Raw genomic sequence first — 15,119 nt, forward strand, 5'->3', positions numbered from 1 at the left:
ATTAAGACATCTATGGGTAGCTTGGGGTGACGTAGAAACATGAGGTAGTACGGCGAAAAGCCCGTGGACTCGTGCCGGGTGTTGTTGTAGGCATGTGTGAGGGTTTGTACATGCATTGCCCAGTCCAACTTCTGTGACGACTCCAGGGTTCCAAGCATGGACAACAAGGTACGGTTAAAACGCTCGGTCATCCCATTCCCCTGGGGGTGGTATGGAGTGGTCCTGCTCTTGGATGTCCCCAAGAGGCGACAGAGCTCCCGCACCACTGCCGACTCAAAGCACCGTCCTTGGTCTGAATGAAGTCGTTCGGGTATGCCGTAGTGGACGATGTATTTCTGCCACAGGACTTTGGCCACAGTCGTTGCACGCTGGTCCCTGGTGGGAAAGGCTTGGGCATAGCGAGTGAAATGATCAGTGATGACGAGGATATTCTCTATCCCTCCCTTCGATGGCTCAAGACTCAAGAAGTCGATACAAACTAGCTGCATGGGACGGGTTGTCTGGATCGGATGAAGTTCGGCCCGTCTTGTCTCCGGCATCTTCCGTAATGCGCATCTTTTGCATTTCTTGATGTACCACTTCACCTTCGAATACAACCCTGGCCAGTAGTATCGATCGCTTACAAGGGGTAGAACCTTTTCCAGCCCGAGGTGACCCATATCGTCGTGCAGATGACGCAGTACCACCCGTCGCATTTTACTGGGGAGAACCTGCCGGTGGCACACCTGACCATCCTCACGAACCTTCTGGTACCACAGCATGCCGTCTGCAACAATCAACCTGTCCCAGGCCCTCACTACTTGCCGAACTTCCTTGGACTCCTTGGACAGTTGTCGCTTGCTGGGCTTCGCCACACTTTGTTGCTTGAGGACAACAACCCGACTGATAACCTCATCATCTTGTTGAGCCTCGAGAAGACTGACGCCTTGTAGACAACTGGTTCCACATCCACAATCCACGCTCTGGTCCTTTCCTTTACAGGACTCTGTCTGGGAGGCTGTCGACACGGTCATCACTGGGGTTTGGACGGAGACCACATTACTACTGACCTTGATAGCGCCTGTCCCTTTGGTGCTCCCCTCATCTTTCTTCCGGTCGGTACCATCCAGTATCTGTGTAACTTCAGCGCTGGGAATGCGAGACAAGGAATCTGCATTGGCATTCTTTTTGCCTGGGCGATAGATGATGTCCAAATCAAATACCGCCAAGTCACTCACCCACCTCTGGCTAGATGCGTCCAACTTCGCCTTGTCAAGAACATATGTCAAAGGGTTGTTGTCCGTAACTGCGGTCACACTGTTCCCGTACAGGTAGTCTCTGAACTTGGAAGTTACGGCCCAGTGCAAAGCTTTAAATTCGAGCTTGTGAATTGGGTATTTCTGCTCGGCTGGGGAGAGTGTTCTACTGGCATACCCGATTACCCGCTCGTGGTCTCCCTGCTTCTGCGCCAGCACTGCACCTAGTCCTTCTCGGGAGGCGTCCGTTTGAATTACGAAGGGCTGCTTGTAGTCAGCGTAGGCCAGTATCGGTGCTGATGTTAGCTTCTCGACGAGGGCCTCAAAAGACGCTTGGCATTCTGGTGACCATTCAAAAGGGGGGTCCTTACTTCCTCGCTTTCCTCCAGTTAGTGCGAACAAGGGAGCGGCTACCTTAGAGTAATTTCGGACGAACCTCCGGTAGTAACCGGTGAGCCCCAGAAAACCCCGAGCATCACGCTTGGACTTGGGTACCGGCCAATTCTTCACCGCTGAAATCTTCTCGGGATCAGTAGAGATGCCGTCTGCTGACACAACATGGCCGAGATATTTCACGCTGCTTCGGAGCAGGTGGCACTTAGACGGCTTCAATTTTAGACCGTGTTCTCTCAACCGTGAAAATACCTTGGAGAGTCGGGCTACGTGTTCCTCTACGGTGGCACTAAAGACAATGATGTCATCCAGGTAAAGGAGAACACTGTCAAAATTCATGTCGCCGAAAACAGTAGCCATCAACCTCTGGAAAGTAGCAGGGGCGTTGGTCAGGCCAAATGGCATTCGGTTGAACTCGTACAGTCCCATCGGTGAAATGAACGCTGTCTTCGGTTGGTCCTTACTGGCGACTTTGACTTGGTGGTACCCTGAAGTGAGGTCTAGACAGGAGAAATATTTTGCATGGCACAGGGCGTCTAGCGCTTCATCGATCCTGGGAAGTGGGTAGGCATCCCTCACTGTTCTGGCATTAAGTGCCCGGTAGTCTACGCACAGTCGAATGCTCCCGTCCTTCTTCCTGACGATTACAATGGGGGATGCAAATGGGCTGGTGCTTGGTTGTATCACTCCGGCTGTCTTGAGGTCTTCGATGTGGTTTCGTACTTCTTGGAACTGGGAGGGTGGGATACGCCGGTAGGGAAGTCTGAAAGGAGTTGGATCAATTAAGGGAATTTCATGTTCGATGGTCTGTGTGAACCCGAGGTCTTGGGAGTTCTTTGAGAAGATGTCAGCATTTTCTTCGAGTAGCCGAGTCATCCTGTGCCTATCCTCAGCTGAAAGAGAGCTCAGGTCAACATCAACACCGGAGGCTTCAGGGGAGTTTTCACTGGTTGACGACTCAAAACAGCTAGCCATCGGTCCACTCTGTGTACCTGGATTTGGCGACTCTGTGTCGGACCCATATTCTGCCGACATGATTTGGCCCATCACCAAGTCAGCTAACCTGGTATTTCGTCTAACTACAACATCCTTGGCGGTCAGATTACACACCCGTACCGGAACTCTTCCATTGCGGACTTCAACGTAGGTTTTGCCGACTGCCAAGGATTGTCTGAATGGTGCATTATCAGTGTCCTCTACAAGCGCCTCAAATGACCTTAATCGTGTGTGCCTTGGTGCCTCGGTGGGGATGTCGACTTCTGTTCCAGCCTTCACCACAAACGGTTTCCGACCCCTGTACTTGAGACTGCCGAACTTGCCATTCTTCTTCGCCAGGTCAACCCCGTCTGAGTTAACACACTGTATGGCTGAATACCACGTTTCTGACATCTGTTGCACCTTAGCAAGAAACCCTCTCCCATACCTTGTGTGGAGAGCGTCACGGCTTGCCCTTAGAACATTGGTTCCTATCAGCCCAGGAATCTTCTCGCGAAACTCTGTAACTGGGACGATGAACATTGGTACACGTGGTACAGCGCGTCCCAAGACTTCAACATTCACCAAGATGACTCCACTATGGGGCACGGGCTGCCCTCCTGCTCCCTGGATAGTGACGCTAGTTTGCTGGGGCACTTGTGTTCGTAGTTGTGGATGGTTGGCCACGTAGGCATCGGTTATGGTGCTCACCTGAGACCCAGTGTCCAGCAGAACGGAACACTTCTTCCCCGACATTAGGATCTCCACGTCACTCACTGGCCCAATTAGTTCACCATTCTCTTGGTCATCTCTTGGTGGTGTTGGTTCCTTTGAGGGTATCTCTGGGATAGAAAGAGGCGGGCTTGTAGACAATGTAGAAAAACCCACTGATCGCCCTACATCAGGGGGTTTCCCTAGTTTAACGGTGCTGAGGTAGGCATCTGTCGCTTTGGCTGTGGGCATCTACGGGCAAAGTGGCCTAGGTTACCGCAGTTGAAACAGACCCTTGGTTTGTCATATCTCTGGGCAGGATGGACGGTCACGCCTGACTGATCGGGTCTCCCTGGCGACATCACATGGGCGTTTCTTTCCAACCGCTCGACACGTTGGCCTAAGTGCATCTGATTTTCCAGGACCTGGTTCAGTGTGATGGCCTGCTTCTCCATGAGCTTGGTGATATCGGCAAGTTGTACGCTGGCATCTCGGTTCTCCTGTGTGTTGTCTGGCCTTTCAGCCATGGACGGTGTGGAGCTCCTTGGGGTGTCTGGCTTAGTAGGTACGTGTGCCATCAGCTGATAGTGCTGTCTCATCCGTTCTTCCTGTTGGTGCTTCTCCTCGGCCACCACTCTCAACTCAGCACGGAGTTCTTTAAAGCTCATGTCACGAGGACGCATTGGTGCAAGTCGCTGTCTGCATCGGTCATCCTGTAAACCCGTCATGAACTGTGTAGTTAGGATGCTGTCCCGGTTGTCGCCAAATAGATTGTGGTACCCTTGCTGTTTTCCCCTCTCCTCAATACGCCTCAACAGTGCCTCCAGTGCGATAGCGTACTCGCTTGCCGATTCGCCTGATTTCTGGACTCTGGCATAGAATCGCGTCATCGGTGAAGAAGCTGGGTTGTCCTCACCGAACTCCTCCAACAGTTCGGTAAATGCTGCCTCTGCTGTCACTCCTGAGGGGTTGCGACTCTCGAGATTCAACACCACATCTCGCGCCCTCCCTCCTGTGTTTCGCACCACTTCATGGAATTGGACCCGTTCTGAAATACTGCCTTTCGCCTCTAGTAGGTAGCGCATGTCTCGTATCCAGTCTTCTACCCGCATGCTCTTCTCCCGGCCGGTGAATGTCGGTACTCCTTTCATTTGGTGGGTTGTGATCGTCCTTGGGGAGTTACTCTTCACTGGGTTAGTGTCTCTGGAGATGGGATCGAACCCGATGAGTTGTTGTGGCGTAAGCTGGTGATGTGGGGGTTGCACTGCTGGGCATGGTGTAGATGACACCGCTGAGTAAGGTGTCTCCATGGGTGGTGTGGGTGGCATCATGAAAGTTAGATTCGGTGGACTCGGCGTCTCTGCCATTGTGCAATTTCAAAGTACCCTCTAAATACTGTGTTGGCTTGACCAGACTTAACCATGGACCAAAAAAAAACAAGACAAGATCTAGCTAAGTTCCTAAAGAAACAGTGTCCCTACCCGGATTCTCCACCAAAAGAGAGAAAAAAATGTAGCCTGGAAAAATGACACACCTAAGAAAACTTTAGACACTGGGGGAAACTCGCTTGCAAAATACAAAAAAATCTTTCGCTGGGGATTAGCACAAAAAGATAAACAATCCGGGATCGGGTAAAGACAGGCGCGAGATCTTTGTAAAAAAAATAACACAGAGAAAATTTCTTCAATTCCGGAACAACCAATCAAAAGGAGATTTATTCAAAAAAAAAGGCAAGAGATTAACAAGAAATAAAAAATAACTCCAAAGAGAAAGCGTCAGATACAGTGATTAATCTTCCTAAAAAGAATCCTCGACGGTTAGACCAACGGACCGAAATAATGACCAACCTTCACATGACCATAAACCAACTCAAAAGACCTATAGACCCAGACCAAAAATCAAAAGAAAAGGGCCAAACCAAGGAAAATTTAAACCATGACCAGAAACCAAAACCAACGGAACTAACCAAAAGCAAACCAACTTTCAAACTATAACTCAAAGCCAAGTCAAACCACAACTATAAGCCAACAATATTCAAACTGTAACCTTAAAGCCAACACAGTATCAAGAAAAGTACAAATCGATTACACAAACAGCTTTAACAACCTGCAAAGAAAGAAAAAAATGGATACTTATAAATGAAATGTTACGCAACAACAAAAAACATCTTCATATAATAACCTAGCAATGCACAGCCATGCTACATGTACTTAAGGTAAAACTTAAATCCGTCATAAACTTCTAGCATGGGAGGAAGGAGGGTAGGTAATGCTACTGACACTCAGCTCATGAATAATTAAGAAGTAGTAAACAAAAGACTCTGGCCTCTTCTTGGAAGGCAGGACACTCTAATCCTATGTGTAATCCCTACTTCCCTAGTCATAAACTAAGAGCTGCTGCCTCAACCATGTGGCAAGGAATAGAGAACAAAGAAACTGGCCTTACACAAGATAAAAATCACATGGTCGAAATATGAACAAGTGTATTCCATGCCTAAAATTTCAAACTAAAATACAAAAAAATAGGAAAAGATAAAGAAAAAATGTGTCCAAGCATCTCAAGTATTAAACAGCACAAAGTTTCCAACTTCTCGATCCTACATACTCCAATCATCTGACTTCCGAAGCTAAAAAAAACTTAGTCTACTAAACAAAACAACCTTATATAAAGAACAACTTCATGGCACTTCCAGCAAAAAGATAAAAAGAAAAAAAAGGAAAACCACAAGCAATACATGTAATAGGAACACTTCCAATAACCATGAACTCCAAAAGTTACAAGTGCCTGGGATAATCAACAACTGAAAAAGGAGCGGAAACTTTTCACGGATACTAAAAAAACAATACACTCTGTTTCAAAAGATAAGCCTCAGCAAAAACATGAAAAGTTACATGACGCCCTCAGATTAAAGTAAAAAACACTTGCAAAACTACAGATTATTTCTGCATCTCTAGGGAAAAGTCAGCAAGTATCTTCAGACCTCCAAAAATGGATCAAAAGGAGAGCCTAAAAAAAAATATATCTCTGTCAAGGGAAAACTGCTGACTTGACTATAGAGCTAAACCTTAATATGTCAAAACAAAGTAAAGCGGCACATGATCATGTTCACAAAAAAGGAAAAGGGGAGAAACTTACCAAGTCCACTGCAGGTCGATTCTTAAATACAGCAAGGGCAGATTTGGATGCCAGGTTACATGAGTGTTTACTCTCTGCCAGCTGACCTGCTACTGAAGCTTTAGCTATGCTACATGGACTTAAGTTTGAAATAAACACCAGGGGGGGCACACACTGCAACTCCAACTGGGTAAACTAAGGGGTGCCACCCCTATCTTAATACAGGCTGCAAGTACTAATAAAAAAAATCACCCAAGTTAAAGTTGTCTCCACTACACAATCTTGAAGTGGAAAGCAATGTTGTATGTTGTATCACGGATCATTTACCCAGGAATATGCAACCGCGAGCGGCCCCAGTGCAAACACATGTGCGACCTTGGTTCCATGCTTGTTACGGATTGTTTTTACCCCCGCAGGCCGCTCTTGACTTTCTTGAAAAAGCTCGCGACCACATGACACGCGTTGCAGCATGCAGCATGTACAGTGCAGCCGTGGTTATGCCGAGACGACGTGCCGACGCGGTGCTTAAATGTATTCGCTTTGACGAATAAATCTTCTTCATTTATCGATTTCAAGGAGAAATGAAGTTTTAATGAGAAAAATTCCCCAATTTTGTGGTACACTTTTCTCAGAATGTATCTAGATGAAATATATTGAGCAGCATATTTTTAGAAAGGGTGTGCCCTGACTTAAAATATTACAAGAAAACCAAGTGGTAGACAGGAATATATGTTTCATTATTAGAGATAATCCAATTGAATTTCTGCTTTGATATTGTGCCGGCCGTAACACGCACTGAACCAGCTCTGAGCTTAAGTTGCACATCCCTGGGTAAATGGTCTGTGGTTGGATGAATATGTACTGTTGTGTGCACATCAGGCCCCTATCGATAAGTGCTACAAGTCTGTATACCATTGTCAGGCTATCCTGAAATTTAGGCAGTCCCAATATTAATGTTGATTTAATAAACAAGATCAAAACATATATCCCAAACTGGCCAATAAACAAAAAATCATGCACGCATACCTGGTACTTTTCACATCTTGGCTTTCAGGGCAATTAAGATTGGCTCCAGCAAATTAAAATTTATGTTCAGCATTACTCTTGGTGAACTGGAGCCTGTTTTATTTTAGGCAAAAACGTCAAAGGTATATATATCCCCTTTTATCCAAATGTGGCTTCTGCATGTCTTTGGGAAAGCCTATTACTCAATATAGCATGAGAGCTCAAGGGTAAGGTCACAATTTGATTTTTTTAGTTTCAGTACGTTCACTAGAATGCTTAATTCCTTCAGGAAGTTAATGTACATTTATTTGGATTATTGAGGCATAAGGACTATATTTTATAGAGCACTGCTGGTTAATTACTGTGAGAACAATGACCGTACATGTACATGGAGGTGTGCTGCTACAAATGTACATGTTGCAAGGCAATTATGTAACATCAACCAAAAGTTATAGGCAGAGGTATTTGAAATTTTACCAATTGAAAATGAACTGGATTTAAACACTGGGTCGGAGTTACAGCAGTGTAGTACATTCTAACTTTATTATCACTTGAAACAATTTAAGATGCTGCTCATGTACTCAGTGAACCATTCAGTAAGACAATCTGTTCATGTACCAGGAGTACATGTACACTAGTTAGATTCAACACTTACCCTGTGTGCCAGCACAAGTAGATGTGTGTGGAGCTCCATCTATATCCAAGAGGTATCGTCCAACTTTAGTGATCTCTTTTACAGCCAATGGACACTGATATATATGGGCATTAATCTCCGACGAATGCCCCATGTGGCGATAGAAAATTTCACGATCCCGCTCAGGAATGTCCAACAGGGCATACAGTGTTGAAGCTCTATGTCGACATCTGGTTGCAGTCACTTTTTCAGGATCCTTAAGATTTGGGATCATCTTTGTCACTTTCTTCAGCTCTGCCCAGCCATTGACATGCTCTAGGGATCTTTGGGTATAGGGGAACACATACTTGTTGTCATCTGACACTCCCACAGCATGCCGCATCTTCATTAGTTGCTTGATTGGTTGCACAGTGTCAGGTGGTATTAGGACAGGTACAAGTTTTCGAGAGCCCTTGCCCCTCTGGTATGCAAGCTTGAAAGAACTGAGGAGATATTTTTCCATTGGATCATCGATGGCTTCAACAAGATTTGGATCGACCCATCTCTGATCTGCCGCATCTTCCCACTCTGTGATTTTAAGCCTGCATGGCTCACCACCTCTCCTTGCATTGAAAACTGTGAGCCGACTTACAATCAGTGCTCTTAGTTTTCTGAAGATCTTGCAATTTGACGGATGCTGTCCCCGAACAATTTCCTGCAGGGAATTGATGGTTAATTCTCGTAGTGTAGTTATGTCTTCTTCAAAAGGCATTTGTTGAGGCTTGCGCAATACAGCCTGGCGCTTGCTTTCAATAATGTACGAGCTTCTGCTGAACAAGTACTCCCAATTCAAATACAGAACAGAGAGGAATCTGTCAATCTCCTCAGCTGCCTTCATGTCATCTTTTAAGATGTACACTGCCTTCATCACTTTGGCACCTTTTTTGAGCAAGTAACCAAGGCTTATCTTCAATCCTGCCTTTACTCCATCATCAGGTTTTTCTGTAAGAGTGTCCAAGGTCTGTTCTAGTAAGTGGTAATTCTGCCTTTTGAACACGTCCTCCCCACAGAGTGTTTCTTTTTCTGCCAATTCTCTCATCTTGACAACCAGATGGCCCAACCTTCTCATGTCATTCATAATTATCGACTTTTCTCTTCTTATGGACTTCGCCCACAGTTTTTTGCCAACTTCTTTTATCATGGTATCTTCTCTACAAACCTCTCCAATGGCATCACTTCTAAAACGATCAAGAACTGTAACTTGAAATTTCTGATCCTCACTGTTGGAAGTATTTTTCAGGGATTTGGCAGGCACTGAACACACCTTAACAATGGCTGTACTATGACAGATTTGTTTGTGCTGCCATATTCGTGTCTGACTATAAAAGCCGCGGCACTCTCCACACATCACAGTGTCTGCAGAACCCTGTTGTCTTTCCCTAATTAAAGGGTGTGATGGTTCGCCTGGCTTCTTTGAGCAGTTGGACTTGATTCTCTTCATGTTTTCCTGAAAAATCCCATCTTTTTTTATTTGTGCCATGGCCTTCAACATTTCTCCCCTAGGGAGTTCCAGTGCAAGCTTTACTTCATGCTCCTCCCTGTGCTTTCTTTTGAGATGGCGGCTGAGTTGGGCCTGTGGTTCTCCACAGTATAGGCATGGACGTTTGGGCCGAAATTTTGGTACTTTTCGTTGTTCTTCAACCTACATGAATAACAGCAAACAGTAAAAGGTGCTCATTGAGTTCTTGAAAATAAAAACTGGTACAAGTTTGTGACATTGTGGCATCATCATTGCAATGGAACATACAATGTACATGTGTACACTTGCATGTGGATGAAGTCAATGCTCCTGGTGAGCTTTCAATTTTAAATGTATATGTATATTAAAGTGGCACATGGCCTAATATTTCCTTAGATTAAGTTGTATCCTTCGGTTTCATTGAGGGAAATTTTTCTACAAGGATACTGGCAATGATACAAAGTAATGGTTTAAATCCTTTTTCCATTTCATTCCAAACATTTTACTGTCCAAAATTTGACTTAGGTACATGCATATGCATGCATGCATCCTTTAGTACACATATTTCAGTCACATACCACTTTTGCACTGCACAGAAATGACACTGTATAATCATTCCAAACTGCAAAGAACAGTTTATATACATGTGCATCACCGGCTGCACATGAACTGACGTGTCATGGACAGTTGGTGCACCATAAACTGTCATCGTGTGTACAAAGTCTTAATACATGTACATCACTTCATGGTACACGAAAAACACACCTGTACACTTCGTGATGCAGCCAGTGACAAGTATACGTTTTTCTTATAGTTGCTTACATGTACATGTACATGCTCAACTATTAGCTTAAACATGTAAAACTACTGGTAAGTTGAACCTTTTCTTTGTCAGCATGGATGAAACTTAGTAAATCAGTGCGCACCAAACAAAACTGGGTTATTGTTCAAGCAAATTAAGGGAGAATAAAAGACAATACATACTTAAATTATTACCCGAGTACCTGTACTAATGCACACTCTACTAACAACAAACACATAAGTTTAATGATGCATGCATGCTAATTTACTATTATTTTTTCTATAATTTAATAATCACACATGCATGCATACGTGGTATAAGCTATTTCTCAAGTATTTGTCACTTTTGTCTTCAGAAAAGCAACTAAAATTGTCACAGGCATGTTGGCTGAATTCTAAGCTACGGAATAAAAACATCACTTGTATGCTGTTGAAGATGTACATGTGGATCTTTTTTGTTTGTGGATTTTAAGAGGGTCGAGCCTGCTGATAATGTGCACATGTAGGCCTACAAGTGCTAGGTTCATAGGATTATAAAGCAAAATAGTGAACTCTTTTCTTCATGTCGAGCTGGTTTACAGGATGTCTATATGTACATCTGACTCGAAACAATTAACAGCTTATGATCCCAGTCACGCCAGTAGGTAAATTGCAATCTTAAAATGGATTTGTCTTCAGATAGAACTACGCAACAAATGAAAAAGGCACAATGCCATGATTAAGCTTTCAGCCCTTCGCCTTTTCCAGAATACCAAAATCCCAGTCTCGGCAAATAAAATACATTGATGGCTGATATTTACCAAAATTCTCTTAAACTTTCCCAGTCACTGCATGGGTATGTCTAGTTTCAAGTCAAGTAAACACAAGCAGTGGCTTTTGAGTGGAACTGCAAATTAAGGATCGGCTTTTTTATATTCCCCCAGTGCTGTCTCATTCGCTGTAGATAGCTCCTCGGGTGTACATGTATGCTGTATAAAATACTCTTGAAACATGCAAAGCTCTGTCAGAATTAATTTTCCATTTATGAATGGCATAAATTTGTCCCTTGCAGCGGTATAGCCATCAGAAAAAGATAACATAAGTGTCGGTCTCCTAAAAGTTCAATTTAATTCTTAAAATATTGAAATATTTACTTAGAAACACCAGGTAGTTTTTAGACAAGTCTTATACGGAGTGCACCCGGTTTTAAATGACCACATGCGGAACTTTTTCCCAAACTATTTTCAAGATATGATGTCTTTCCTCCTTTTCCTTTGCTGGTTTATTGGTCCAATGATGATCGAGGAATCTCACCTACTCAGACAAAATGCAACGCGTATGCCCCTGGAAAAAAATACAGCATTTCCTTGATATTCTTGGGACACCATGTTTATACATCATGTACATGTAAGTTATTTTGGTGGTTTGTAATTCAAGTTGTGTATACTGTAAATTGCATCCATATTTTTTTTGGAGGCGGGGTTTTTGGCTGATTCTTTTTTCTTCTGACAAAAGGGGAAATTTTAATTGTACTAAAAGAAAAAAGTCCTTTGTCTTACTATGTTAAAATGTTTCTCTTGGAAATTCACTTTTCACACTAAGTTTTGCACTCTTGTGAATGCTTAAAAATATGTGAAATAGTAGAAATAAATGAAAAAAACGTGATAAACCTGTATCTACACTGCACACGAACAAAAAGAAATTTTACCAACAAAAAGCTTGGTAAATACTGGTAACTACATGTACAAGCAAAACTTACGTCAGCCTCTTCATCTCCACTGCCGTCATCACAATTGCTGAAATTTGCAGGATCTTTAAACATCAAGACGAAAAGAAATTGCTCAATTTTCTATTCAAATTTGAAAGTAAAGGCCTATTCAAGAGGTTGTTTGCATGTTGTAGTATTTAACATTGGAAATGAACGACTGAGTGGAGGTCAATCTGTGATCTATGATATCATCAAGTACATGTGTATGGAGTGCGTATGACACAATATTACAACCCTTTCCACCTTGCTTGCTGAAAGTCCAAAAACTGAATTAAAGTTTTGCAATGGAGTACTGGGCCATAATTCAAACAAGTGTGTTTATAAAGAAGCATTAAACTGAGAAAGTATGGGTTCTATCACATGTAATACTTCCTGTGTCAGAGCCTTTCTTTGGTTTTGTCTTTTTGTGTCAGCCGTTATAGAAACAAACTTTTTATAACATTACGAGGGAGATTGTTTCCTTCTCAATCTCAATCAACTTCAATCTCAATCAACTTTTAGATTTAGCAACACAACTTTCTTACAAGCAATTTAACAAAAGAAAGCCACTGTTTTTTTATTCTTTGCAATTTATCAAGAGAAAAGCATTGTTTTGGGATACTTTCCTTTCCTCCTTTTTTGTTTTGACTGAGAGGATAATTGTGAGTGAAATAACTACTTTGCATAATTTTAACATGTTTCAAAAAATGAAAACAATGAAGCCAAACTGTATGGATAAAGGGTGACAACAATTTTGATGATAACCAAAAAAAAATTAGAGTCTGGATAACAGCATAAGTGTTCCTTATTTCTGTTCATGCTGTCAGAGTTGTGTCCTGATTTATGAAACAAAGTCACGTGGGTGTGGGGGTGGCTGACAATTGCGAGGTGGATTGCGACGGGGCTGGTTTGGCTGGGGTGGTGTACATGTATCCTGAGAGGGGGTGACAATGCCACTTTCATCATCACTGTCAGGGTGTTGTGGAAGCGGTCCTGTGTATTTCTTGAAGTAGGATGAGTTGCGTGTGATCGTGTGCGTGCTGCGTTGGGCTGTGATTAGGGATCCATGCTTGCTCGTCACAGTGTAGGGCTGCGGGATGTACGGTGACATGTGTTTGGGGACATGTCCATGACGACGGACGAGAACATGGTCACCAATGTCAATGTCTTTGACTCGAGTAGTACGGCAATTGTCGGCATAGGTTTTCATCTGGGACTTCTTGTGTTGGTCGCGTTCTTGGACAGGGGTATGTTGTGGCAACGGAGTGAACTCTGGTTCAGGTAAGCGTGTTTGGAATGATCTGCTGAAAAGAAGTTTGGCAGGTGAAACACCGGTTGTGGAATGTGGTGTGGCACGGTAGTTGTGAAGAAATTTATACAGCTCCTGTTTCCATGGTTTGCCTTCGGTGAATGCAGAGCGGTATGCTTTTTTGAGAGTTTTCATGAAGAGCTCGACTTCACCGTTTGCTTGGGGCCAACGAGGGGTAACTTGACGATGCTCGAATCCAAGATATTGGGCGAAGCTGGAAAATTCGCGAGTGTTGAGGGGCGGACCATTGTCAGTGCGGACGATGTTTGGGATACCTAAACTGGAAAAGATGCGATCAAGCTTGGGGATCACCTGCTGGACTGATGTTGATGACACAATTTCTACTTCTGGGAAGCGTGAATAGTCATCTATGACTAACAGCAAATGTTCTCCAGAGGGCAGATCAGCAAAATCAATACTGATCTCTGACCATGCTCTGGTTGGGAGGGGTGACATCTTGAGTGGTTCTTTGGTGTGTTCAATTGTGTTTGCTTGGCAGGGGAGACATTCCCGGATTGTTGCGTTAGCTATGCGATCAATGGACGGAAACCAGACTTTTTCGCGGAGGAGGGCTTTTGTTTTGGTGATGCCCTGGTGTCCTTCCTGCGCTATGTCTACGATTCACTTACGGAGTGTTTGGGGTATGACAAGGCGATGGTCGCGCATGAGGAGTTTGCAATCTTGAGACACTGTGAGTTCGTCAGGTACACTGTGGAAACTGGTCAGCTCAGTTTTCTGTTCTTTGTCTGCGTTAGCTCATCCCAGTTACTGTGTTCGACAGCTGTCATGCAGAGTTGGAGAGCCGGATCGCGGGTAGTAGCATCAGCGATTTCAGCGCGAGTGACATGTTTCGGCACTGAGTGATCGGCTATGAAGTTGACGTGTGCTTCAGCGATTGTTTGTTTGCTTGAAGGAGACTGGCTCACTCTCTGCGGGTGTCTGGACATATAATTAGCTGGGTTGTGTTTGCCGGGACGATACACAACTGAGTAGTTATAGGCCTGAAGTTTCAAAATCCATCGCTCGAGACGGAGGGGAGGCTTGGAGTTGCAACTGTTGAACAATGTCACTAAGGGCTTGTGATCGGTGATGACCTCAAATGAACCACCATACAAGTACAGGTGAAAGTGGGTGACTGCCCACATTATGGCTAGTGCCTCGCGTTCAGTTTGTGAGTACCTTTGTTCAACTGGGGTGAGGGCTCTGCTGGCAAGAGCTACAACGGATGTGTTGTTGCAAAAGTCACGTTGTGTGAGCATGGCACCCAATCCCACCGGACTAGCGTCAACAAGTAGTTCAGTTTTGTTAGAGGAATTGAAGTATGCCATAGTGCAGCATTCAGTTACGCGTTGCTTGATGAGTTGAGGTCAATCCGTGACCTCTTATATCATCAAGTACATGTGTATGGAGTGCCTATGACAAAATATTACACATGTCTACTAATTACATCTCTAAGAAACACTGCCTATAATTATCAAATAAAATGGCAGGGTACAGGTCTCACGTTGGTCCAACGGCCAGTGAAAAATTGATCTGGACATTGTTTATATGTTCCACTTATAATTGGCCACCAAAGCCATGTTTACACTGGATTTTTTCCCAAGGAGTTTTACCAAGCAGATGGTAAAATGAAAAATATAGTCAAAAGTGACCCTGTTGACACTTTAACTACCAACATAGGCATGTTTTATTGAGAACAGATTAGGTACTGATAGTAT

The 15,119-nt window shown here is 43.9% G+C and overlaps 1 protein-coding gene across 10 annotated transcripts in view; it reads right to left on the reverse strand.

The window, feature by feature from the left end:
• Positions 1 to 12,642, reverse strand: part of LOC110983333 (uncharacterized) — a 30,929-nt gene extending 18,287 nt beyond the window's left edge. For 7 of the 10 annotated variants that reach the window (XM_087131915.1, XM_087131914.1, XM_022242520.2 and 4 more), the window contains exon 1: positions 8,089 to 12,642. In XM_087131915.1, coding sequence (XP_086988041.1) covers positions 8,089 to 9,598 — 1,510 coding nt within the window. In that variant the 5' untranslated portion in view covers positions 9,599 to 12,642. The remainder of the gene's footprint in view (positions 1 to 8,088) is intronic. The other 3 variants (XM_087131918.1, XM_087131917.1, XM_022242523.2) reach the window with 1 other exon arrangement.
• Positions 12,643 to 15,119: the final 2,477 nt, after the last annotated feature.

The sequence above is a fragment of the Acanthaster planci genome, unplaced genomic scaffold (genome assembly GCF_054643075.1).
Source record: "Acanthaster planci isolate LZ-2023a unplaced genomic scaffold, COTS_SCS Contig30, whole genome shotgun sequence".
NCBI lineage: Eukaryota > Metazoa > Echinodermata > Asteroidea > Valvatida > Acanthasteridae > Acanthaster > Acanthaster planci.